Source organism: Nomascus leucogenys, chromosome 3 (genome assembly GCF_006542625.1).
Source record: "Nomascus leucogenys isolate Asia chromosome 3, Asia_NLE_v1, whole genome shotgun sequence".
Lineage (NCBI taxonomy): Eukaryota > Metazoa > Chordata > Mammalia > Primates > Hylobatidae > Nomascus > Nomascus leucogenys.
In genome coordinates, this window is record NC_044383.1 from 130,792,395 (window position 1) to 130,819,922 (window position 27,528).

Here is a 27,528-nt window from a genome sequence, read left to right on the forward strand (position 1 = left end):
CTCTATTAAAAGTACAAAAATTAGCTGGGCGCAGTGGCGGGCACCTGTAATCCCAGCTACTCGGGAGGCTGAGGCAGGAGAATCACTTGAACCTGAGAGGCAGAGGTTGCAAGTGAGCCGAGATTACACCACTGCACTCCAGCCTGGTGACAGAGGGAGACTCCATCTCAAAAAAAAAAAAAAAAAAAAAAAAAGGAATGTTTACAGCTCCCATATTTACTGATTAGATTTGGGTTTGGGAAATATCTTGACCACTAAAATTAAAAAAAAAAATTGCTATATTACCTACTGTTTTTCACTATTTTTTAAGTAACATGATTTTTCATGTCATTATTATATATTTTTAGGTGATTTTGGAAGTAAATGTTAGGAATATTTTTATTCCTCTAGAGCTTCTTGCTCTAACAACATAATAATCTAAGTTAAAGAACTGGCTCAAGACTTGTAAATGTGTATTTTTTTGGATTAAAAATCTTTTTTTGTATCTCTTTTTATTCCATATATTAAAACTTTAAGTGCCAGATGTATATAATCTTTTTTTTTTTAATTTCCTGAATGTCACATCCTGCAATTTCTTCACAAGCTGTGTTTGTTAAATAGGACATGATGGAAGGTTTGTTATCCCCCCCAACCCCCCACCCCCCACCCAGGAACATAGTCATTTAATGCTCATCAGTGATAATTGCTGTGCGAATTTAGTTGATTTGTGCTTGCTTCGCTGTCAGTCTTTGGTTTTACGGATCTAGGAAGGACATATAAATGTACCTTTGCATTTTAGAGGAAGTTTTATTTTATCCCATATCCTGTGTTACATCACTATATCTTAATTGTGGATTTTTTGGTTCACTTTGCTCTTTCATTTTAAATTTTTTATCAAAGTAATAATTGTATAGTTTAAAAGTCGAATAATATTTACAATGCTTACAAACAAAAAATAGCATTTTTGTCACTCCATCTCTCACTAGTTCTTGTCAGCTCTTCTCATCCTTCCCCACCTGTGGAGGTTAAGCTACACTTTGGTTACTCCAAGCACCCTTTCCAGTACGCTTACCATGTTATGACTTATCTCCTCTATACACGTGTAGGAAAATTATCAGTAATAGTGGTTTCTAGAGTAGTACTTGAGGAGGGTGACGGGTGGCGTGTGCATGCTTCATTGCCTTATTCAGTCAAGCACTTTACTCTTGATTTACTGCTAAATCCTCCTTGAATCTTTAGATTTCCTAAAGGCTATCATGAGATTTTCCGGATATAGAAAATGTAGCCCATTAGTCTCTGTCAGCTTCATTACCAGTGTTTTTTTGGTGTGTGTGTTGCTTAGATCCATATTTTTATATAAGGTGACTATTCTGGTATTTCTAGATTTTTTCATTCTTACCTTTTATTGACTACAGAAGAAAAGGATCTAGCCTTCAGATACTGCAGCATCCCAACATAGTGATGTCAAATACTACTAAAAATTTAGTTGTCTTCAAAAGGAAAGATTTTATTCATTCTAAAATATGAAAGTTCAGTATTTTAGAAAATAAAAGTCTGACTTTTCATAATAGGTTGCCAGGGAACTACACTGAAAGCAAAATATTAGAGCCAGTAGGTGGTTATGTGTTTAAGAAGATAACAATATTAACAAATTCCATTTGGCAACAGCATTAAAATTGCACCTGAGAAAATCTTCATTTATCTTGCAGCAGTCACTGAAGGAGTTTTGTTGCTTTTATAGGTGCAGGGGTGAAAGTTTAGCTCCACTTCAAAGAACAAAGGTGCTAAAGAGAAACTATTCTGAGAATCATAGATTTGCATGAAAAACCTCACAAAAGAAAAATAGCCTCAGCATGAGAGATGGAACATATTTTAAGATAATTGGAGACTGTTTTGTATGTGCCCTCATTGGTTTAGTTTTGATTTCATGTATGTACTTTGTTACTGTCGCTTCATTTTTTTCTTAATGTATTCTAAATAATGTAAAACCCTTCTGAGGATCTTATTGCTACTTGTGAAATTACCTTTCTCTGTATCATTGGATGTAATTTTTTTGTCAGTCAGTCTTACAAGAAAAAAGTATCTTAACAAAGGCTATTAGATTTTATCAGTCTGACATTAGTGAAAAGCCTAAAAGTACATTTTGTGTAAATTCAAATACACTGTAACAATTTCCTTTAGGTGAATATTTTAAAGCTCTTTCTTTTTTTGTATAGTTAAGTTTTACAGAAATTATCTTTTTTCCTTTGTATTTTTCTTCATATCTGTAAAATTTACATTTTGGCTTTTAACTTAGCTGAAATGCTTGCTGTTAGTCATTTTCTTGCTAAGTGTGGTCAGAAGTGGTATAGTTGAAGATGTCCCATAATTTGGTGAACACGTGAGGTTACAAACTCAACTTTGCTTCTCTTTTGAAAGGCCCTGAGACGGGAGTTAAAGGAGAAAGAATATTCCGTCCTGAATGCTGTCGACCAGGCCCGAGTTTTCTTGGCTGATCAGCCAATTGAGGCCCCTGAAGAACCAAGAAGAAACCTACAATCAAAAACAGGTGAGACTGGTTTCGCCACTACATCATAAAAACACATGCTAGGAGAACAAAAAACCCAAAATCAAGTAGGAAATTTCCTTACAGCATTTTAGGATCCAATATTTAAATCTTTTCTTCTAAGTGTTACTTTATTCAAATATGTCATTAATTAACAGATATCTAGATTCTTAAATTAAGAAAATAAAATTTTTGTATACCTCAGTATCAATTTTAAAGGAAATTAACTGCAGGAAAAATGGATTGTCTAAAAAGTATACTGTAACTATAAAAATAATTTCTATAAGAAATAAAAATGTATATTTCTTATATTTAAACAAGTTACATGATAAATAATTGCAATAGTAGAAAGTTATTAAAATATAGTAAATATACAAAATATTTCAAGATCTATAAGTAAGATTACTTTTGATAATGACACACCAAAGTCCTTTCTTTTACAAGCAGACAACATTTCTTTAATTTAAAAATAATACCCTGTAGTGTTTATTTACTTTGGCTTAAAATTTAAACAATAACTACCTTACTAGCAAATTTACTAGCAAAAAAAATATTTCTTATGTTTAAACATGTTATGTGATAAATAATTGCAAGTAGAAGAAATTTATCAAAATATAATAGTAAATATATAAAATATTTAAATATATATATGTAAGGTTACTTTTAAAAATGAGACACCAAAATACTTTTACAAGCAAACAACAACATTTGTTTAATTTAAAAATAACCTGCAACATTTATATACTTTAGCTTAAAATTGAAGCAGTAACTACCCTACTAACAAATAGCAATATATCACATAGTAAACTTAAGAGAAAATGCATAATGAATTCTGGGTCCTATATATATCTGTATTGTGATTTTTCACTGCTGACAATAAAATCATTCTGATGCATTTTTTAAAATAAACATACCATTCAAAATGGTTTCTCATCATTCACTTCACATAGTAACAGCAAACCTGAACGATTGCCTCATGCTGTGTCCAGCAGTATAAATCATGAACATTTATTACTTGTAAGGGAAGCATAGTTGGAAAATGCTTTCTTTGACTATAACTGGAACTGGATCAGACATATGGACAGGTAGCCATTTTCCTACTGAATCTTACTCAAGGAACCTTCTTCAGTCCGAGTAAATTTCCCATCAAGACCATAATCTTTTTGACTCTGAAACTAGTTGTATGTATGTGTGTGTATGTATACACACACAGAGCACACTTAACTTGTCCAGCATTTCTTTTTGTTTTCTGCTGGTGGTATCACTGTCTTTACAGTTAGCCTCCTAGAAAGCTAAGTCATTGTTGAGTCTTCCACTTTTCACCAAATCCAGTGGTCTACAAATCATTCATAATTATTATTTCTTTTCTTTTTCTTTTTTTCGAGACAGAGTCTCACTCTATCACCTAGGCTGAAGCCTAGTGGCGCAATCTCGGCTCACTGCAATCTCTGCCTCCCAGGTTCAAGCGATTCTCATACCTCAGCCTCCCATATAGCTGGGACTACAGGCGTCCACCACCACGCCGAGCTAGTTTTCATATTTTTAGTAGAGACGAGGTTTCGCCATGTTGGCAAGGCTGGTCTCGAACTCTTGGCCTCAAGTGATCTGCCTGCCTCAGCCTCCCAAAGTGCTGGGATTATAGACGTAAGCCACTGCGCTCAGCCTTATATTTGTTATTTCTATCTTTGAAGAATTATTCCATCTGAGTACTCCGTTATATATATATATATATATATATATATATATATATATATATATATAAAATATAGATATATATGTATATATAGTATACACACACATGTATATATACACACAACATACTCATGTGCACACACATACTGCCATTAGTTCCACATTATCAGCCTTTTGTGTGTAGACTTGGAATAGTTTTAGGCAGAATCTGTTGCTACTTTTGGTAGCATCGGTCCCATTGCATTGTTCTGTCATCTGTGTGTACCACGTAGTATTTGCCCATATATTCTGTCTCTTCCACTTTAGTCTACTACTGATAAGTAAATTTTATCATATAATCATATTCATGTTTCTCCCCTGATTATATATCTTTCTTGACTTTCCATTGCATACTGAAAAAAAATCTTGGCCTCCAGCATGACATATTTTATGTTATGTTATGTTATTTTATTTTATATATTATTTTGAGACAGGGTTTTGCTCTGTTGTCCAGGCTGGAGTGTAGTGGTGAAATCACGGCCCGCTGCACATCGGTGTCCCGGGATCAAGTGATCAATCCTCCCACCTCAGCCTACTGAGTAGCTGAGACTACAGGCTATCTTTTTTTAAAAGTTTTTGTAGAGATGGAATCTCATTGTGTTGCCTAGGTTGGCCATGAACTCCTGGGCTCAAGCCATCTTCCCATTTTGGTCTCCAAAAGTGCTGAGAATATAGCCGTAAGCCACCGTGCCCAGCCTAGCATAATATTTATTTTAAAAGTCTTTGGATCATCACCTTGAATGCAAACATGCAGCAATTAGGCGTATAATTGAGACTACTGATTAAAATACACAAATGTGATTTCTGTGCACATATGTTGCACTCTGAAGATATCATTTGCTGAGCTTAGGGCTATTTTGAATATAGCACATTTGATCAAATGGAACACAATCCTTGTACATTACTGCTGTTTTGAAAACATACTGCTTTCGGCCGTGCGCGGTGGCTCACGCCTGTAATCCCAGCACTTTGGGAGGCCGAGGCGGGCAGATCACGAGGTCAGGAGATTGAGACCATCCTGGCTAACACGGTGAAACCCCGTCTCTACTAAAATACCAAAAATTAGCCAGGCGTGGTGGTGCATGACTGTAGTCCCAGCTACTCAGGAGGCTGAGGCAGGGGAATCACTTGAACCCAGGAGGCAGAGATAGCAGTTAGCCGAGATAGCAACCCAGCCTGGTGACAGAGCATAACTCTATCTCAAAAAAAAACAACTTTGTAATTGAAGCCCTCCTGATTTTTCAACAAATTTTTTACTACTATTTTTATAGTTCCATAACCAATCTATACTATCTACTTCCTTAAATGATTTTTGGAACTGTCTTGTCATGGATGTGCTACCTTCTCTTCTTTCATCTTTTGAAGTTCTTTCAAAAGAACATTTTAAGTCTTGCTTATGTCCTTCATATACAATATTAGAATGGTTAAGAGCCTTAGAGATGAACTAATCCAAGGCTACTCACTTAACAGATGAGAAAGCTGAGGTCCATCGAGGAAAAATGAACTGCTCAGGTCTCAGCCCAGTCCTGTTGGATATCTAACATATGCAGCTTTTATTTGTATTGATTTTCAGATGTTAAAATTTTCTTACTTGCCCTAAGTTGAGGAATCAAGTTTTGATCATTTTACAACTTATGCAATGCCTGTATATATCAGGTACTCAATAAAAGTTTGATGAAGAGTACATGACTGCCTGAGTAAATAAGAGGTATAAAGAAATCCGTTTATTTATTATTCTGACTTTATATACAACCTATTACAAGAACATTTTTATGAGCTAGATGCTTAACAATGATTCCTCTCTCAGCCCTCCCCCCACCACCATCACCATATTTAACAAGGAAAATAAGCCCACGTCTGATGTACCCCATAAATATATATACACTTACTGTGTACCCACAAAAATTAAAAAAAAAAAAGGAAACAAGCCCAAACTGTAGAGAATTCTTTGGAAGAGTTGAACTCATCAATACTTGGTTTTCCTCACAATCTCGAGTCTATAAAGAATAAATGTAGATGGGAGAAACTGATATTATCGGCAGTAGAATAATTGGATTATTGGTTTTTAAGACGAAATGGAAATAAATCCCAGCTTTTCTAGAATAAGCACTCAACATTTACAAAATTCCTTTCCTATATCTGTCAAGAAACCCCTGCCCCCTCACGTCACCCTGAGTCCATTCTTCCTGCAGTGTTTGCATCTTACCTCATGCGCCTCCATCTTCTGGGTTGCTCGGGCTAAAATCCATTGGGCCGCTATTGGCTCCTTTGTCCTTTTGTCACCCAAATCCATTCTGTCAGCAAGTCCTGTCATCACTACATTCAAAATGTACCTAGAATATGATCCTTTATCACCATGTCTACTATGCTCTCCTGGTCTAAGCCCCCACTACCCCTTGGATGATTGTAGGTTCTTTCGACTCATCTCCCTGCTCTGCCTTTGCTCCCTTATTAGAGATTTCCAGCACAATAGCCGTAAGGACCATTTGAATATATAAGTCACGTCACGTGACTCAGAGAAGTCAGATTCTTATAATGGCTCACAGACTCTGTGCCAGGGGGTGCCATGTTACGTTTCTGACCTGGTCTCTTATTATTGTCCCTTTCGTTCCACTCCCTGTAGATGTAAGCTCCTTGAAGACAGAGGGTTATTTTTTTTTTCACTGCTGTATTTTGTAATATTTAGAATACTATCTGGCACATAGTAAGTGCTTATTACATAGTGTTTGAATGAATACGTGCATGAGCTGAGCACTGTCCAAGATGGATAAAGAAGTATAAGACATGTTCCTGAGGTTTCAATTTAGTAGGAGATCAAAACTAGCACAGAGGGTGAGAAAGCAAGCAATGTAAAAGTGTCCATACTCATGCTTGTGTCCTGAGGATTCGAAGTGATGCAGGCATTCCAGGAGAGAAGGACTCTGAGGATCAGAGTGGAGAGGTTGATTCCTGAGCTAGTCTTAGAGGTATTGACAGGTAGGAAGTGATTAAGTTCGGGAAAGACGAATGACCATGCTGGGGGACAGGATCCTTAGCAGAACAGCTCAGCCATAAGGAAAGAGCAGCTGTATTTTGGGGAGTCAGTAGACAGCCTGGCCTGGTTGCCAGAGTCTTGTGCCTGGACGGCAGATGGGGATGAGATGCTTGTATGTGCTGAATGGTTCAGACTGCAGAGGACCTGGAAAGTCAGGCAGAACATTGTAACTTCATACAACAAGAAAGAAGGTGCTAGTACAGTTTCGTTTTTTTAAGCTTGGGGGAAACAATAAGAAGTTCCCTTGTCTCATCTTATCCGATTTAAAATCTACCTTCAGTCAGCTTTTCTTGTCTCCTTGCTTCCCTAGAACTTTGCAAAGTTTATAAAAAGCTACTTTAAAGCAGTACAAAGTGTTAAATCACTAAAACTCCACATTATTCTAGACTCTCCTCAGTGATCAGACATTAAAGTGTTAAAATGATATTGTATAATTTAAAAAAAAGTTTCATGAACATTCTAGTCATGCATCATTCATAGTGTTGGTGACGAAGTCTGTACATTTGGGCATGCATGTTTCAAATCCCTAATAAAATGTCTAGAAAGATATACAGAAAAAAAAAAGATACTGGCTTTTGAGTTATTATTTTACTGTGACATTCAGGATATTTTAAGCCTCATGTTTTTAATACTACATTGGGGGTGCAAGAAAAAAAAAGTCATGTCAATTTAACTTTATGTTTGTTTTTTTTTTGTTTGTTTGTAATTAGCAATTTTCATACTGCCTCCTTTCCTGGTTAAAAATAAATCAGAGAAAACTATCCATAATAGCTTTTATACTTTTGTTGTTTACCATGACTTATGTATATCTGCTATTAGAAGTAGCAAGCATTTGAACATTAGTTATCCTGTTTGATGCCGAAGTACTCAATGTTGGAGAGGTTAGATCAGGAAGAAATCAAGTGATTTTTTTCGGTTCTATTTAATAAGCATTTTGTGAGTATGTGATGCGTACCATGCTATAAGGACATATTAAGATGGAGTCACCTCTTTTCTTTTAAGTAACCATTCTAGAAAACACTTTCCTCCATGATTTTTGTCTCCAATGCCTTTTTTTTCTTCCAGTTCCTCTAAAATTTTTTTCTATTACTAATTATCTTACAGTGTTGTATGTATTTTTAAGTATTTAAAAATCACTATTAATTGACCATTTCACATTAGATTCCTCCATACCAGTCTTATGCTAGGCCTATTTCAATATATTCTTAATTGGCATTTCTCCATTAACATAAATCCTAAAATGATAAACCTAAAGCACAAACCTGGCATGAGGTTTCCTGGGGATAAAAACTGCCCGTAGTGCATGCCATGGGATCTGAGCTCCTCCACCTGACACAGAAGGCTGCACAGCAATTTGGCCTTAGCTTTTCCATCCGGCCCCACCTCATGTGTCTCTTCACTCCGCTCTTGAGGTTCGTTGGAAGCCAGGCTCCTCACGACGTTCTGCAGGTAGTGGTCTTCCTTGCCTTTGCCCCACTGCCCATCCCAGTTTTCTGCCTGTAGGTCCTCTGACCTGATTTCCAACGCTCGCCTCATTTGCCCACGCAGCTGCCGGTCATCCTGCCGGCTCTGCTGGGGCTTTGTGTCTTCCTGGACGCTTTCCCTTCCCGAGCTCTCTGCCATGATTCCCTGGCACCCTGTGGTCTCTCTCGCTGTGTTTTCCAATATCTGTGTCTGAAGCTTGGCTCTTCCCTCTTTTTTTAGTGACTACCCTCATTGATGGAGAATCTGAAAGAGTGTAAAAAAATGATCTGAGCAGCCAGGATAGAGATTGTATGGAAAACATAGCGCAGATCCTTTTCTTAGATCATGGGAAAGCCACTGAAGTACTTCTCAGAGGTATTAACTTCTACTGTAGACACTGGTGCGACTGTATGAACTTGATGTCCGGTGAGTGATGGGTAAGTAGCAAAATGAAGTGACAGGACAGGGACAAAGATTTAATGGTGAGAAATGACTCCAGCTGTCTGACAGCAGTGAGGAGAAAAAAATGATAAAAAGATATGCAAGAATCCTAAAATAAAACAAAACCAGGTAGTCTTTGGGACTTTCAGCAGTAAGAGAAAACTGAAGCTGTAAATTATGGTGTGTGTATTTCCGAAGACAGACTATAAATCAGTTAAGAGAAGGCATAGGAATTTATATTATATTTTAGTAAATTTTCTTCCAAAATGGTAACCATAAAAAAAAAATAGGGCTAAATGGGTAAAATGTAGCTCTTTGGAAAACTCAACTACTCAGATTTCTGCTTATAAATGGCTATTAAGTAAATATGATTTTTAGCTGAACTGAAATTATCTGAATCCTTGTAGAAATTTTACCAAGTTCACAACTTTGTCAGTAGTCCCTGACTTTTGTTTGAGCAATATGGAAATACTTAATTTCATTTAATTTGTATCATGTCAATGTATACATTTTCCTTTTAATGCAATTGAACTGTTTTTCATTTGATTTTAATCGCTAGTTTGTATGTGTTAGAAAGTATCACAGTACAACAGTCAATCTCTCATCCTTTGCATTGTTCTTTGTAATTTTCAAGCGACTTTCATATTCAATTTCCTGTCTATCCCAATGAATTGAGCCGATCATACAGTATGATTTTTTAAAAAAATAAAAACACAAAGGCCAAGAAGATATTATGGTGCTGACCAAAGTCATCCAGCTAATGAAAGGTAGATGCAAGAACAGAGCCCTATGCGTCTATGACAATGACTTCCTTAACCTCTGGATTTTGGCTGGCTTTTGACTCATCCTTTCAATTTTATCTCCTCTATCTGTGTTCACTGACGGCCATCTGGCCCCTTACTTCCTAGCTCCTCCTTGATCTCAATGTCTAGAGCCTCTTAACCTTGCATCCATGTTTTCTGGTCTCTCCCTTGTGCTGCCAGCCTCCCCTGGCTGTTCTCAGTCCCAGATCAGAATTCCTGTGTGTACCACACTGTTGCACAGTGAAGCTGTGCAAGACAACAGCCTTCACCCACCCCTACCCCCAAAGCTCCAGAGGGAATTAGGGAATATTTGTGCCTTCTCTCCTGTTCATTACCTTCAGTTCAGTTTATAAGTCAGATCTGCACAGGGGAGGTGGAGCCTTCTGTTGGTCTTCCTCTCTCCACAACACTACAGATGCAGGCTGGCAGGCACGCACATACACAAGCACCCCCCACCAAATATACTTTATGATTTAAAGCTAAGGTATCAATCACTAAATAAAACTGCTAACAATTTTATAGGCTATTTCACCTCTAAATGTGTTTATAAAATTACACAATTCATTGTATACATATGTATGGAGAAAACACCCATCCTCTGCTTTTGATATTTTTAGATTAAAAAAGAGATTGCATTATTTTATTCACCAGGTTCCTCAGGAGTCGTCTTTAAAAATTATTCCAGTTAAAGCATTACTGTTACTACAACTACTATTTTATTTAAGTTGCCTGAATATCATTTCCGTTTCAGCCTGGAGCAGTCAATTTTGCTTAATTTAAATATTAATAATCATAGAAAAACCCAGCTATTACTTAATTTAGTCTATTTGTGCATGCATAGTTGAGTATAGTGGGAATAGTTGTGTATGTGTGTATATGCATGTACAACTTCATATAGTTGTGTATGAATGTATATGTGATGAATAGTTAATAATAATTTTTCAGATGAAAAAGTACGTATGGGTTAATGTTTTCCTCTTTGGTCCTTTGACAGATGGCTATGTATATTTAGTAGTATGTAATATTTAACTCAGGGTATACTGTTTAATTTTTAAATATTTCCTGATATTTTAGAAAGCCAAGTATTGAGAGTATTTTTCTTCCCTGTAAAATCTCATATATTTTGTGATATAACAAAGAATTGATAAGTGACATATTCAGTCCACTATGTCAGTCCACTTTATGCCAGTATTAGCAAACTTATGCAAATACAATTTCATAGTTATTAAATAAGTGAAGATTTGAAATTATTATATGGTTTAGTAGAAGTTACTTTTATATTCTCCATATAACTTAAGGTTACAACATTATTTTCTTGTATATAATAAAATGAGGACAAATTACACATTAGTTAATAGAAGTAAGTGGGCTAGTAAAACTAATGGGTGTTTTCTCCCAGGGCTTTTGTTTTCCTCATAACAACTTTATTAATTGGAGCCTCATTCATTGTAAATGACAGGCACACAGCTTCCCTAAGTGTAGGCATGAAGGGGAAGGCATAGGCCTCCATAACCTAGCCACGGTAGAGACATAGCTGACCACAGGGACTGGAATACCACCCAGAAGGCTTTTCTCCATGTCTTCTTCTCTGCTTCTCTGTACAGGTTTTCATTTTCTTAGCTTTCCTATGATTGTATAGCTCACAACCTCATATGAGGAAGGGCTCACCCTTCTTTAGATTCAGAATATTCCAGGAGAGGGCTCTGGTTGACTTGGCCTGAGTAACATGGGACTCAGGGTCTGCTAGGATTGGCAGACCCTCTTCATAGTATCATGCTAAATGGAGGAAGTATCCAATCCCATAAAGGAAGGGGAGAGTGAAAAATGGTAGTAAATGCAGACATTCCCAACAAGGCAGCATTTCACAGGTGCTGACCATGTGCCACACACTGTGCCAAGAAACTTACCTGCCTTGTTTAATTGCATTCTCACAATAATTCCCTGAAGGGTGAATACTTAGCACCCATTCTACGGATGAGGAAACTGAGAGTCTGAGAGGCTTAGAGGCATACTGTCTTCTATGTGACAGAGCCAAAATACAAACTAAGGCTTATGTCACAAAACTTGATGCTCTTAACTGCCATAGTGTACTATCTTAAACTACTTCCGTAATAATTAGTATTTGTAGATATTCAATAGAAACATTTTATTTTCTATTTCTTCGATTTTAAAATAATTCACACAGTAATTGAATATGTTTATAACTCTTTGCTTTTTTATTGTTGCTCTTTCTTCACTGAAATACCACGCTGCATAATGGAATCATAAACAGTTCACTGATTTCCTAACACCGAGGGAGAAGGCGTCTAGGCAATATTAGACTTTGTCTTTTTAATTTTCATATAAAAATTTGAAGTATAAGTAATTGCTTTCAGGCCTATAGACCACGAAAATAATTTCATTAGCTTCTCAAGTCCAAATTAGATTAGTAAAGTTGTAATGCATGAAAAAGCACAGAAAAATATAATGTTACTTTCTTTTCCGGTGTTCTTAACTACAGAGCAGTAATGTGATTTTTCACAAGTTAAAGTTCTGTAATATCTGTATGAATATAATGCATCTAGTCTTCAACTTTTCTAAAATACAATGAGCCAGCTGAGTAAGCCCATCAATTGGGTAAAAATTTGGAAAATGTTTTTCATGCTAACTCCTACCATAGTAATAAAATCTCATTTAAATAAACAACAGTCTTCATGAAGAATTACATGATAAAGGTTTGTTTGATGGACATACCATTTTCAATTAATTGTTTACCATCTGTTATGTTCTCTAATCAGTGTTACAGCCATTCGTAAATCACATTTGCCTCATAAAAAGATGGCAATAATTTACACGCGTGTATTTTATTATAATCAGCATCTGAGACATTACTTTCTGATTTAAACATAAAGGACCGGAGGATAAAAGGCTCTTTTAGCGTGGTATAATGTACTTATTTTTTGTGATTGTTGTTGTTCTTAGTAGAAAGCTGGAATCTTCCAAGAATTAGAGGTTTTGCCATTTTTTAAGAAGTATAATCCTAGCACAGGCATAAATTCTCCTCTTCAATTAAACTCATCACTTATTTTGGCAGTACATAAACATAAGCCATATTTAACTTATAAGAATGGCAGAGCATGGATAGAAAGCTCCAGACTTCTTTGTAGCTCGATCAATCACTAGGGGCTGTGTTTAGCTGGGAAGCAGCCTGGGGAGAGATGGGCAGTCGTGTGGCAAGAAATAAAAGACTTTGAATCTAAAACTCCTGTCCTTTGATTCTTGAAGGAGAAAGGGGAGAATTTTCTTTTTTATTTTCTTTTTCTAGTTAAATATATTGTACAGAGATTGATTCATGCATTTAACAAGTACGTTTTGAGTGCCTACCATTTACAAGGGGTGTGTTCTAGTTACTCGGGATACAGTAGTGGGCAAAACAGATGTTTTTTTCCTCCTGAAACATTCTCAGCTTTTCCTCTTCTCTTTTATTGCCACCTGCCTGCCCCCAGTGACCCATCTGTTGATGTCTAGCCCAAAGGAATTAACTTGAATAAATCACAAAACTGCCACTACTTGGAGGAAATTCAGGGATTATTCCTGAATGAAGAAAATGGAAAGATCTCAGGTTGCTTAGCGAGGCCCTGGTTGTCTGTTCCAGGGTCTCTTTGCTCTTCCTGCTTCTTTCCTTGGAGTTGCATCTGTCTAATGGTTGGCCCCTGCTTCTTCCTCCACTCAACACTGGGCTTATTTACTTTGGCCACTTCACAGGAAGAGTAAACCTTGAATGTATTTAGACTCCAGTTCTGCCTCTATTGACTTCAGGTCAGTGGTGCCATGTAGCTCCCTCCACAGCGTGTTTTGTATTCTGAGTTCCCCTCCATTTGTGTCCCCTCTCTTAATAACTTGCATTTAATATTTGTGGAAGGTAGTCCCTAAATCTATTTACTTTTGAGGTCTTGATGTTCCCTAAATATATCTATGTTCTCTTTTCTTAAAAAAAGAAAAAAAAAGAATTTGAGAAGTCTACCGGCAGCATGGATGAATCCATGCCATCTTTATCATATCCATATTGAAAGATTTAGGCTACATATTAACAGGTGAATCTGCTCTGAGTAGCCTCTTGTTATTGTCATCCTTATAATTTATTAAATGGACATAATTAGAAGCACTAATCAGCCGTGGCACTTGATGTACTTGTAATCTGGCTCATAATGAGTAGTTGTCATCAGTTATTGTACAGAGTAGGAAATGGTCAGGGCCCTCTCAAACACTGATTGAACATTTCAGAGTTATTAAATGGATCTTAATCACTTAATCAGAAAATTAGGAAATGATGTATTTCCCAATATTTTAATCAGAAACATCTTTTGGTCATGAGGAGACAGAGAGAGAAATAGGAGGGGGGTAAAGAGAGAGAGATATTGAGAGAGAGCAAGTCAAGTCTTTTCCCTTGAGTTCTTATTGGCTAATCAACGTGGTTTGCTTATGTGAAAATCTCTACAGATATCTAAGCCTCCCAGAGCTAATTATAAAATAGTAAAAAGGAATGAAAGAGTAACCTTCCTCAAGAGCCTACTGTGTGCCACACATGTGCCAGTAGCTTTCTATATATTAACTGAGGTTGAAAGAGATAAGGAATGTATCTAGGATTATGTAACTAGTTAGTATTGGAACTGGCATACAATCTCCTAACCTTTTCTTCTACCCAATTGTCCAGCAGTAAAAATGCCAGTTGTTAATTTTTTTTCTTTACTTGATTGTTTTAATATTTCCTTTTCATCTTTTGGTAGAATAAAACAGTAAGATTATAGATACATGCAAAAAAGCAAATAGTATAAATAAGGTATTTGGAATTACCATACTTGAAATGACTTTGTAAGGTTGATCCATTTCACAATAGTTTTTTTATAAGTGCTTTACACAGATGTGAGAAGGAGGAAGAAAAATGAAGTGAAAATATGTCCACTTAAAATTGTAAAGTTGAATGTTCTCAATAAAAAGGAGCACTAAAAATTCTATTCAGTCCAACTCAATTAAGTAATTATATACTGAGGACATAACCAATCTCTAGACTGGCTACTATAAAATCAATATGGAAGGAAAGAAAACATTCATGACATTGGGCTTTAAAACCTAAGAGTAGAAAAGCCACAATGGAGATTATAAATGTTGATATCATAATTGAGAAAAAATACAATACATATGGGAAATGTTTATTAAACAATAACACTGGGTGAATTCTAATAAATTTCTATCATTATTTCATGGGAGAAACATAGTTTCATTTTTAAAATTTAAAAAATAGCTTTGCATAAGCACTCAAAGGAAGGGCTTTTTTTCCTCTACTATTAAGATTTCTTTGAGATGTACAGAGGCTCAACCTTCTTACATAATTGAATTGAGGTAAAATAGACTCTTGAAATAAAATATTTTTCTAGCATGAGAAAATAGGGTTTGCACTTGATAAAACTGGGCTGGGCAGGTCAAGTAACTGGCCTAGGGGCAGTGGGCAAAATGGGAGCAGGACTGATTCCAAATCCTAGTCTCTGTTCCTGGTCCGGCTTTGGTTTTTCACCTGCATTCTAGGGAAGTGTATTATAGTCTTTTTCCTCATGGTATAAAGGAGAGCGTGGCATAAATGCTGTGCCACTAATTTGCATATTTGAAGAAGTAAAGGTAATTGGATGACAGAAAACGTCAGGATTGATCTTTCCCTTTTCCTCTCTTCCTTTGTCTTCTTCTTGTTTCTTCTTTCTAAAAGATAGTGATCTGTGCTCCCTTAAATAGCTTTGTAATGCAATAAATAAATTGGTATTTAAAAATTATAAAATATGAATATAAAATAAGTATAATATTTATAATACATAATATATAAATATATAATATAAATAAATATAAAAGTACAAGTAAGAGCCTAGGTGCAGTGGCTTATGCCTGTAATCTTAGCCCTTTGGGAGACTGAGGTGGGAGGACCATATGAGGCCAGAAGTTTGAGACCGGCCTGGGTAACATAGTGAGACCTCATCCCTAAAAAAAATAAAAATAAAAAATAAAATAAAATAAAATAAAATAAAAATTAGCTGGCCACTGTGGCACATAACCATGATCCCAGCTACTCAGAAAGCTGAGGTGGGAGGATGACTTGAGCCCAGGAGCTTGATGCTGTGAGCCATGCTCATGCTACTGCACTTCAGCTGGGGCAACAGAGCGAGATGCTGACTAAAAAAAAATAGTTTATATATATATATATAAAATTTTTAAATATAAATATATGAAAATTATATATAATATATACGTAATTTTACTTATGTATATTATACATAAATATATATATTTTCTTCTGAGTAGTTGAGTGTATATGTATGTAATATAATTCTACCCTCAAATTTTGGCCAGTTCAATGGGAAGACCCGAAGGGAGGAGAATGGAGAGTGACAGGGCATACACAGACACACACACACACACACACACACACACACACACACACACACACACTTTAGAGAGTAGGAAAGTGACATAGGAAAAAAAAGTCTTCTGGTCTCAGAATTGCTAGCAAATTTATTTGGTTTTCTCCTGCTGTTTCCTCTGTCTCTAGCATTAGCCTCTATTACTGCCTTTCCCAATGCAAATTAGATTACCCTCTTATCACTGAGCTTCATTTGCTCTCTGGCCTCCAGTATTTAGTGACTGTGCTCTGCGTTGACACAAGAACCCAATGGTGTGAAAATATCCCGTGAGCTTCAGTTACATGGTCCAGAGAAATCAATTTATATGCCAATAGGCTAGCTGCATTCCATCCTGACAACCTGTTAGAACCACCTGGGGAGCTTTGGCATCTATCTGTCCATGCCAGACCTTACGCTTACCAGGGAAATCAGTACCTTTTGGTGGAGGGTTCCTGGATTAACAGCCTTAAAAACTCACTCAGTCCCTCACTGTGAGGGTCATTTCTAATATGACACCGGGGTTCTTCACTGGTGGAGAAGATCCTGTACTTCTACTTGTAGGTGGGCTTTAGCAGTTACCACAAATATCTATTCAGAAAATCTCAAGTAACATTTGTCCTTTGATTTTCAAATGACAGGACTTTTTTTTTTTTTAAGAATGCAATCATTTCCCTTTTTTTCATTTTTTTCAGCCTTTCACATGTTTGAATTTATTTATTATTTATTTTACTCCAAATAGTCATACCTTCATATATCACATGTTGCTTCTTCTTATGTATTTCACAGACTTCTAGAAAGTTTTGTTTTTTACTTTGCTCTGTGCTTGGCTTAAAGTATGCATTCAGCTGAGATTGTTGCTGCACTGGGAAACTTATTTTGACTCAAAAGTGATTCGTTGATATGTTTCCTTTCTGGCAGACAGATGGTGAATTGAACATAGAGCTTTTCTTTTCTTCTGAGTAGCTGCTTGAGTGGGGATTATGTAATAAATACTGCACAAGGACTGCTCAATCAATAGATTTTTACATTAAGGAAAGATAAAAACGTCAGAGGCAGCAGATGATGTTTTGTCACAAGACAAAGAACCCATGGGCCTCCCTGTGCCAGGTTATTTAATGTCTGACAGAATGAGTTTTTACTTTATCTGAGGAAAATTACCATAATTAAGTTGTCCGTTCTGAAATGAGTAGTGTATTTCTTTTTTTACAGTAGTCAATGCTTAAGATATATTTTTGAAAAAGCCCAAGTGACTTATTAACAACCACAGGTGTTTAATCATAAAAGTTACCACCTCTCATGAGCCTAAGAATGATTTTTTTCATCGTAGACATAGCATTTTATATTTATATAAAATATATACAATATAAATATTATATATTTATCATTTTTTAGATATCTTTTTTTTTCTGAGATGGGGTTTTGCTCTTGTTGCCCAGCCTGGAGTACAGTGGCACAATATTGGCTCACTGCAACCTCCGCCTCCCGGGGTCAAGCAATTCTCCTGCCTTAGCCTCCTGAGTAGCTGGGACTACAGGCGTGCGCCACCATACCCAGCTAATTTTTTTGTATTTTTAATAGAAATGGGGTTTCATCATGTTGGCCAGGCTGGTCTCAAACTCCTGACCTCAGGTGATCCACCTGCCTTGGCCTCCCAAAGTGCAGGGATTACAGGCATGAGCTACCACACCCAGCCTAGATATCTTGAAGGTATAAGGATTTAAATAAAGTTTGCCTTTTTAATGATACCCTGGCCTTCAGAGAGCTGCTTTCTCAAGAAGCCTTTGCAATCCTGACATGTTGCATGTTTTAGGGCTTTTCTCTGGGCTCCTAGACGGTTACTTGAACCTGTTTCTCTAATTCACTTATTTTTTTATTTTTTATTTTTTTTTTTGAGATGGAGTCTCAACTCTGTCACCCAGGCAATGGCACTGTGTCGGCTCACTGCAACCTCCATCTCCTGGGTTCAAGCAATTCTCCTGGCCCAGCCGCCTGAGTAGCTGGGATTACAGGTGCCCACCAGCACGCCCAGCTAATTTTTATATTTTTAGTAGAGATGGGGTTTCGCCATGTTGGCCAGGCTGGTCTCCAACTCCTGACCTCAGGTGATCCACCCACCTCAGCCTCCTAAAGTGCTGGGATTACAGGCATGAGCCGCCACACCTGGCCTCTAATTCACTTATTTTCTTTATTTATCTTGTACTGGTATATTCAGCCTATCTACCGATTGTGATGTTTTCTCTTCTTTCCCTCAGTTCAGCTGCCAAGAGATTTCTGAAGTTTCCCTGTAGACTTCCACCACTTAAGCAGCACAACTTGTAGTTCTGTGGTTGCTAAATATCAATGTCTAGAATTTTTTTGAAATTTAGAGAGACAAACATATGTGTTCTGTCACCTTTGACTTGGCTTTTATATAATATTTAAATAAAGTCAGGCAGACCAATTTACACCGAGGATGAAAGTTACAGTTTAGGAGAGCTTGCTTCTGTGCATTTTATGATGAAGTTCATCTTATGATGATCATTTTCCAAGTGATTTGGAACATTTTGAGGTGAAGTGGAAATTGCTAATGTGATGTGTACTGAAAGATGAGATGTTATCACAAAGAAGAATGTGTTCTCTGTCTCAAATTAATGTACAGTTTATGTCGATTGCACTGCCTCTTTATTTGCAGTGGACAGTTGGATACCACCATCAAACCAGCTAGATAAGAAAGGAGGTGTTTTAAGGTGTAGAAGATAGTGAGGCCCCAGGAGTGTGGAGCCATGCTGGAGACCTTTCTAAGCTGTCTTGAGAATTTCTCCTCAGTGTTGACTGCATTCCTCTGCCCTTGCTTTACCAGCTCCCCATCTGTTATATTTCTGACACTTGGCTTTGAACTTGACTTTGATTTCTGTCTGTATCCTTTGCTTCTCCTCTGGACTGTTCCAGCCCACATCCTGTGGCCTGTCCATGTGTTATGCCTGCTATCTGAAACTCTAAGTTTATTTCAGGCATTGTGGAAGCCCCCTTGCTCTATTACAAACTCGGGATGGTCCTTGAAATCTTGTTATCTTCCTGCTAAAATGTTTGTGGGCTGCAGATGATGCCCTTTATTAATAAAACTAAACTGCTAAACAGCCTTAGAGAGATGATCACTATCTAAGGTATGTTATTTGTCTTCAGTTATTTATTTTTAGGAACACAATAAATTAATCTTATTTTCTGAGAGTTTTTGCTTATAATTTATAGTCATTCTTCATTAATTATTCTTACCATTTCTCTTGAGAATACTGAAATGAAAAAGTGTCTTTGGATTTTGTGTAACTAAATTTATGATAAAGAAAAATTGGTTTATTTCTTGTGTTATCTTCTTTTCAGTGGCTTTACAAATATATTAAAATTCAAAAACTGGGTCAATTTATTAATCTCAGTAACTGTTTTATTCTCCTTTTGAGTGTATGATTAGATATAGCAGAGAATTCATGGATGAAGTATGGAGAAATTTTTTCTTACCCTGGACAATTTTTACCCTGGAGTAATTTTTTCTTACTTTTTCTCTGTATTCCTCAGTAACGATGGTAACACTCACACTTGGCTATTAAGAATATACAATCAAACATCCAAATTATTCTTTTTCTTTTTTTTAATCACAGAATTAACTCCTGAGGAGAGAGCCCAAAAGATTGCCAAAGCCATGCGCAAACAGTCTTCTGAAGTCAAAGAAAAATGGGAAAGTCTAAATGCTGTAACTAGCAATTGGCAAAAGCAAGTGGACAAGGCATTGGAGAAACTCAGAGACCTGCAAGGAGCTATGGACGACCTGGATGCTGACATGAAGGAGGCAGAGTCCGTGCGGAATGGCTGGAAGCCCGTGGGAGACTTACTCATTGACTCACTGCAGGATCACATTGAAAAAATCATGGTCAGCATCATTGTCTTTGAAGGATTTTTAAGAAATGTTTTCTTGTTAAATATAACACAAATAAAGAGAGCTACATATATAAATTGTTATAAGGGATTGTTACAAAGCCAACACCGCTGCAACCCCACCCATCAGGAGTCAGGACAGGTGCTTTCCATATGACCCTCATTGGGGTTCATTGGAACCCCCTGCCCCTAAATAACAACTAATGCAACTTTTTTGATAATTTACATTTATTTTTATTTTTTATCCAGCTGTGCATCTCTAGACAATATAGGTTAGGTTTACCTGTTTTTAAAAAATATTTTTAATCTCTAGATTTCCCCTCTCTTCCTTTTTCCTTTTCAGTTTATTGTTAAAGACACTGCATTGTTTGTTTTGTATTGATTCCCAGAACCTGGATTTTGCAGAGTTGTGTCCATATGGTATAGTCTCCAGGTTCCTCTCTACTCGGTATCTCTTGTAAATTGGTGGACGGAGATAGAGATTTAATCAAAAGCACACTCTTTTACTGGGAACTCTATCTATAAATTGTAACTTATTGTATATTAATGAAGAATTAGTTTAGCTATAAATTCTGTTTGTAGTCAGGAATTGCCCAGAGCTATGGCTGTTAGACTTATGGTTACATCCTCTTTGGTCCCCATATTCTAGAACATCTCCTGAAAAAAAAGTTAATAAAATTTAGACAATAAGAGATGTAAGAGATGGTTTAAAGTATACCCCAAATCCCATTGACAGTGTAGTCAGATAAAAATAAGTACTGAATTTTGCTAAATATTATTAAATATGTCAAAGCAACTGGAAAATGAAATCCTTAGGAGTAATCAAATAATGTTAACTCCCTAAAATTATCGTTAATCGTTCTTATTTACAGAATACACACCTTCTGGCAGGAGAAGGGCTTAGGAGTCACACCTGCCAACAGACTGCCAGTTAGCACCTTTGATACTAGCAGATGTTCTGTTTTTATGGCAAGGAAGGCCACATAGTCTTTTATTCTGTTATAGGAAAGTGCAGTCATAACATGATAAATAGGTTCTTTATACTAGAACACACAGCAGTTCTGAAACCATTTTAAAACTTGCTTTATCTCAAGCCCCTTAACTTGGAAGCTCTTCAAAAACAAAAGATAAACTTTCTTGATAGAAAGACTCCTCATTGCCGTATAACACCTGACCATAAAAAGAAAAACAAAAACCAAAGACCTTGTTTGTCAAAGCTTTTTAAATGTTTTAACCTGTGGCTTATATAGAGAAACATTATTTTTGGAGAGGAAAAATTTAAATTTCTTTTTTGTTCCAAAAGATTTTTAAAGCCTGTCTTGAAGTTATATTCTATTTTTTAAAAGTTCACTATCTTTTGAAATAAAATAGGCTATTATTTGAAATTATATGCATCTCAAAACATTTTCTGGCATTTCATTTTTAATCTTTAATAGATAAAAAATAAAAAGATGTTGATTTTAAAAGCTAATTACAGTTCTTGAGTCCTCCAAGGTACCTACCCATGGAGAGAATATTAATGCATATAGTTAAAATCCTGACTGAAGAAACTTTGAAGGATTTGAATTCTGTAATTGTTCTGAAACTGAATCTGAGGGACCCAGGCCTTTTCAAAGTCCAGACTGAAAAATCCCTTTGCCCACTCTAACCCACCCCTCCTCCTTCCCTGTGCTTCTATATTAATTGTGAATTTTTTTACACTTATAATTGCTTCTGTTACCATACAACTGCTCTTGGCTTATTTAATTGTATTTGTGTGTTTGTCTGTGTGTGCACATTCTGTCATCTATTAAAATGCCAAATCTGCTGCAATGGAAAAAAACTATCTCAACTCTTTTTCTTCTTCCATATTGCAGCAATTCCCATGAATTTGTAGGCTTCCCTTCTTCTACCCTGTCTTTGAAATGTTGGTAGCTGCAGGGTTTGGTGATATTTCTTACTTTACACATGTTGACTTCAAACTTCCAACATTCATAGTTCTCACTCTGACTCTAGTCTCTTAAAGAGACTTAAAGAGCCTCCCCACTTAAAGAGTAGACAATGTAGAAATGATGAAACCTGAGGGCAAAGCTAATGGGATGTTTACAACACCTACTACTTCTAAATCAAGTTTGGTACATTATTAACTATAATTTTGTGGCCAATTTCAACTTAAACTGTTTTCCTTTAGTATCCCAGTTCCAATATCCATTCTGTCTTAGCTTAATATTGCTCAAATATCATTTTTGTGGGCCTTTGTCAATAGAAATTAATTCTGTCTCTCTTGGATTGCAAGTCCTGTGCTGAATAGTGAGGGCCTATTCCCAAGCAGCTTCCATTCTTTACTGGGGACACCAAGAATATGGATGCTCATAATTACAATTTCTAAGTGCTCTTAGTAAATTGTTTTAATGATTCTAGACCTTGCTCAGAGGTGGCATTTGTCAATTCTAAGACTCATTTACCTTTTTTCCTGTAGACTCCACTCTTCCTGCCCAAGGCCTAACCACAGACAGTGATTATAAATTGTTTTGACAGGGATAGATCGTACCTCTTGAGTCTGTAATTAGGCATTGGTTTCATGGTTAGGAATGTTGTTTCTACTGGCCACTTTCTAACTTAATTTTAAGTGGAAACATGTTAAAATCAAGTTGTTGCATTTGGTGAAAAAATATTAAGGTAGCTATGTTAAAATGAAACAAAAAGAAAATACGAATACAAACCAAAGATAGAATCAACATTAGATATCAGTAAAGTGGAAAATAATGGCATACATTTTCCAGAGTAAACTGCATATAATAAAAAGCATGAAAGGAAATACATAATCATTTAAATAAGTTTGAATTATAATTTTTCTCTTCACACACTTATTTATATTCTTTGGGTAATAAACAGTGACCTTTTGGTTCTTCATCCAAGTTACTGAAGACCTGAATTAAGTCGGCTGTTGTTGAGTGGGCAACTGTAGTTGATTTCCTCTGAGCTGGCCTTGCCATTTGTTTGGAAGTACAGTTCCAGGACCCCCCATGTACCAAAACTCATGTATACTGAAGTCCCACATTTCCCTGTGGAACCTGCATGTATGAAAAGTCAGCTCTCCATATATACATGGGTTTCCGCATCCTGCAAATACTGTATTTTCCATATGTTTGGTTGAAAAAAATCTGTGCATAAATAGACCTAGGCAGTTTGGTTGAGAAAAATCTGTGCATACGTGAACTCATGTAGTTCAGACCTAAGTTATTCAAGGATCAACTGTACTAGCTTTTGTTGTATTCTTTTCCAATAATAAATTTTTGGTTCTTGTCTTGTAGGCATTTAGAGAAGAAATTGCACCGATCAACTTTAAAGTTAAAACAGTGAATGATTTATCCAGTCAGCTGTCTCCACTTGACCTGCATCCCTCTCTAAAGATGTCTCGCCAGCTAGATGACCTTAATATGCGATGGAAACTTTTACAGGTATCAGTTTATTCCCCTTCATAATGCAGGCTTACACCTTGGGTGGTCTTTAAACCCTGCCTCACTATTTTACCACTCACCATTTTCTCTTTCTTTACTGATGGTATTTGATAATGAATTTAGCATGTGATTACATCAGGTATTTGTCTTTCAGTATCTTGAACCTAAAGGCTTCATTTATTTATAGAGTTTAATTTAATTTTTTGATGTACTATTCATATGATATTTGTAGAAAATTGCAAAAGGTTAAATAAATCACAGTAATTGAAATCTGTGGTAGGTCACAGAAACATTTTTCACATAATGGCTCATAAAGGAGTCATTTTTCTTACTTTCATCATGTATTTTTTTCATTTTGAAAAATTAGGAAAGTCTCTATTGCTGTTCTTCTAACTGCTTGCTATTTAAATATCTTCCTTATTTTTTCCAGATAGCACATTTATACCAGTTGTGTTTACCTTTAGTTCTTGGATTTTAGCTAATGCAGTTGGTTTAATGACTCTAGACCTTATTTAAATATGCAATTTTGATGTAGCGCATAAAAACATTTGAGAGATATAATATTTTATCATATAATAGATTTGCTGAATTAACTCCAATATCAAAGAACTCAGTGGTTCATATTTCTTAAACTGAAGAAGTAAGAAATCAGTGTACAATATTTTACAATCTTAGTCTTTGCAAAGAGTGTTAATAACCTAGGATTAGTAAAGCAAAATCTGTTAAATTTATATGTGTTTTTCTAGTGGGTGGAACACAGAAATATTTGCTCTTTATTCTTTTTTTTCTTCTGCTCTGTTTCTCTAATTCATTATCTTCATGTGATGATTCTTATGGTCCATTTTGATTTACTTCCCATTCTATTTCTGTTATCACCATTTCCAAAGATTAGAAGTTGGGGAATATGTTATACTTGAAAGAAGATGTGTATTCTGTCATCCTTATCTATGGTCCTGGTAACCTCCAGAGCTCAGATGTTAGTTGCTGGTTGGATAAGAAGAGGAAAATCTATGCTGGTGGGCAACACTGTTGAATTGCAGGAGTAATATTTTCTTTACTCATAAAGTGTGGCATGTGAATGCTTTTAGGCCTTAATGAACAAAGTGCATACTAATGCAGTTTAAATAGCTAACCAGGAGGAACTAGTGCTGTCCAGGGAACTAGACATACACAGTTTCATTTAAGGACAGCTGCAAATGAGATTGTCCATCTAAGTGGAACAATAACTAGCATTACATGACCAAGGCTAGAAAAAGGAAATGGAAATGTCAGTAGGCTGTGTGCAGTTGTTACTGATTTGCATGTAGTTTCTCGGTTTAGTAACCCTTTACATTTTCATAATGCAGAGAACTAACTATAGAATGTGTATTTTAAAAAGGCCAGGTGTGGGGGCTCTTGCCTGTAATCCCAACATTTTGTGAGGCTGAGGTGAGAGGATCACTTGAGGTCAGAAGTTTGAGACCAGCCTGGGCAACATAGGAAGAGCCTGTCTCTACAAAATAAAAATTAAAAAATTACCTGTGTGGTGTGGTGTGCGTCTGTAGTCCTAGCTACTTGAGAGACTGAGGTGGGAGGATCACTTGAGGCTAGGAGTTCAAGGTTACAGCGAGCTATGTTTGTGCCACTGCACTCCAGCCTGGGCAACAGAGTGAGACCCTGTCTCTAAAAATAAAACAAAAACAAAGATGTGGATAAAAGATGTAGAGTATCTAAGCTGGGCAGCATAGTGAGACCTTGTCTTTACCAAAAAAACAAAAAATTAACCTGGCGTGATTGCACATGCGTGTAGTCCCAGCTACCTGAAAGGCTAAGGTGGGAGGATTGCATGAGCCCAGGAGGTCGAGGCTGCAGTAAGCCATAATCGTGCCACTGAACTCCAGCCTGGGCAACAGAGTGAGACTCTGTCTTTACAAACAAAACAAAACCCAAACCAAAAATGTATATTAAAAAATATGAAGAGTACATTAATATGCCTGTGCAAACTTAAATATTTATCTCAACCTGAAGTAGAGATGATCAGATACAAATTTGGAGGAAAATAAGATGTTGCATACTCACGTGTCTTTTCATTCTCTGTTTAACTTCTACCACCTCACTCTATCCTTCTAACTATCCACTATCTATGTACTGTCTATTTCTCTCTCTCTCTCCCCATATATATATATAATCTATTATCTAACTATCTAGTTTCCTAGGCTTCTTTTTCATTTGCTCCCCATAACACTTTTTACCATCTTCCTTACAAAAGAGAGATGAGTGGTCACTGATCCCATGACCACATTTTGACTTTAGAAGCTTTACAAACAATGTACTGCCTTAGAGGCAATGCAGAGTAACAGTTAGGGCACAGATTCTGGCACTGTATGACCAGAATACGAACAGGAGTGTTGCCACTCACTAGCTTTATGTCCTTGGGTACCTCTTTGTGTTTTAGTTTCTTAATCTCTAAGATGATGATAAAAATAACCTTTACAGTTATTGTGACGACTAAAGAGTTAATTTCTATAAATTGCTTAGAAGAGTACCTGGCACTGTTTACTCTTATTTGAGGTCAGAAGGAGTCTTTTTTTTTTTTTTTTTTTTTTTACCATGACTCTGATACCAGAGACAGAGAAGGGGTCTAAGGGGTCTATATAAACAATCATATCCTGGGCAATAGTATCATTTATTATAGTCTTTAAAGCAAAAATATTATTAAAGTTATTGTTTTGGAATCAAATGATTTCCTCTGACTTGCATGTGTATGTGTACAGGTTTCTGTGGATGATCGCCTTAAACAGCTTCAGGAAGCCCACAGAGATTTTGGACCATCCTCTCAGCATTTTCTCTCTAGTAAGTACTAATAAACTGGACCGATTGCATTAATTGAATGAATTAGCATTTTCTTTCACTTTAGTTGAAGAAGCCGTATTCCTTGCTATAAATATGTTTATTTAGATAGATGCATGTAAGGAGGTACTAACATCAATGAAAATATTGCTTAATGGTTATTATTTGTAATAATGTAGTGATAACTGAGAAGTCTTCAAGGTGGAACAGAAATGAACTCATCTTTAGCTGTGGTTTCTCATTGGAACGTCTGCTATAACTAACATAGTATCATATCATCATTGCTTTGTCATAGGCAAAGATTATGAACTTTTTCACAATAAAGAAATCAGTTTTATATTTTAAGGTTTTAAATTAATTTTTCTGCTTAAAAAGTGCTTATTTAAAACACACCTTCAACTTTCAAAGTAAAAAAAATCACTCCCCATAAATCTTTAAGTGGGAAGATTTTGATTTATTAGGCTCACTGCGATTATATTTAGTTTTTCTTCTATTCAAGTATTGTGTATGTAGCCAAACCACCTATGTATAATTTTATGTAATATTTTTCAACTGGAATTTTTAAATTTATGGACTATTCTTGAGACCTTGCATAAACAATTTGAGCTTCTACTTTATCATTCACTGCTGAGGATACTAAAGAATGTCGGATTTATAGTCAACCAGATTGAGTTTAAACATTCATTCTGTCACTTACCAGACCTGTGAATTTCTGAAGGTTGATCTCTTTGTCTTAAAATACCATATTACCTATTTCCTCTGATTGTTTTGAGAACTCAATGACAAGGCATATCCAATTACACAAAGCACCTAGCACAGTTCTTGACACAAATGCTTTCAGTAAATATTAATTCCTTTCCTTTCATTTCTTTTGGCAAATATATGTAAGAAAGCAATTTGTTTCATTTAATTCAATTTAAGTAAACTTTAAAAC

The 27,528-nt window shown here is 36.1% G+C and overlaps 1 protein-coding gene across 3 annotated transcripts in view; it reads left to right on the forward strand.

Annotated features, from left to right (window-relative positions):
• The window catches only part of UTRN (utrophin), a 573,765-nt gene that overhangs the window by 448,970 nt on the left and 97,267 nt on the right, over positions 1 to 27,528 (forward strand). For all 3 annotated transcript variants that reach the window (XM_030809793.1, XM_030809794.1, XM_030809795.1), the window contains 4 exons: positions 2,398 to 2,527; positions 20,052 to 20,320; positions 23,619 to 23,765; positions 26,519 to 26,597. In XM_030809793.1, coding sequence (XP_030665653.1) covers positions 2,398 to 2,527; positions 20,052 to 20,320; positions 23,619 to 23,765; positions 26,519 to 26,597 — 625 coding nt within the window. The remainder of the gene's footprint in view (positions 1 to 2,397; positions 2,528 to 20,051; positions 20,321 to 23,618; positions 23,766 to 26,518; positions 26,598 to 27,528) is intronic.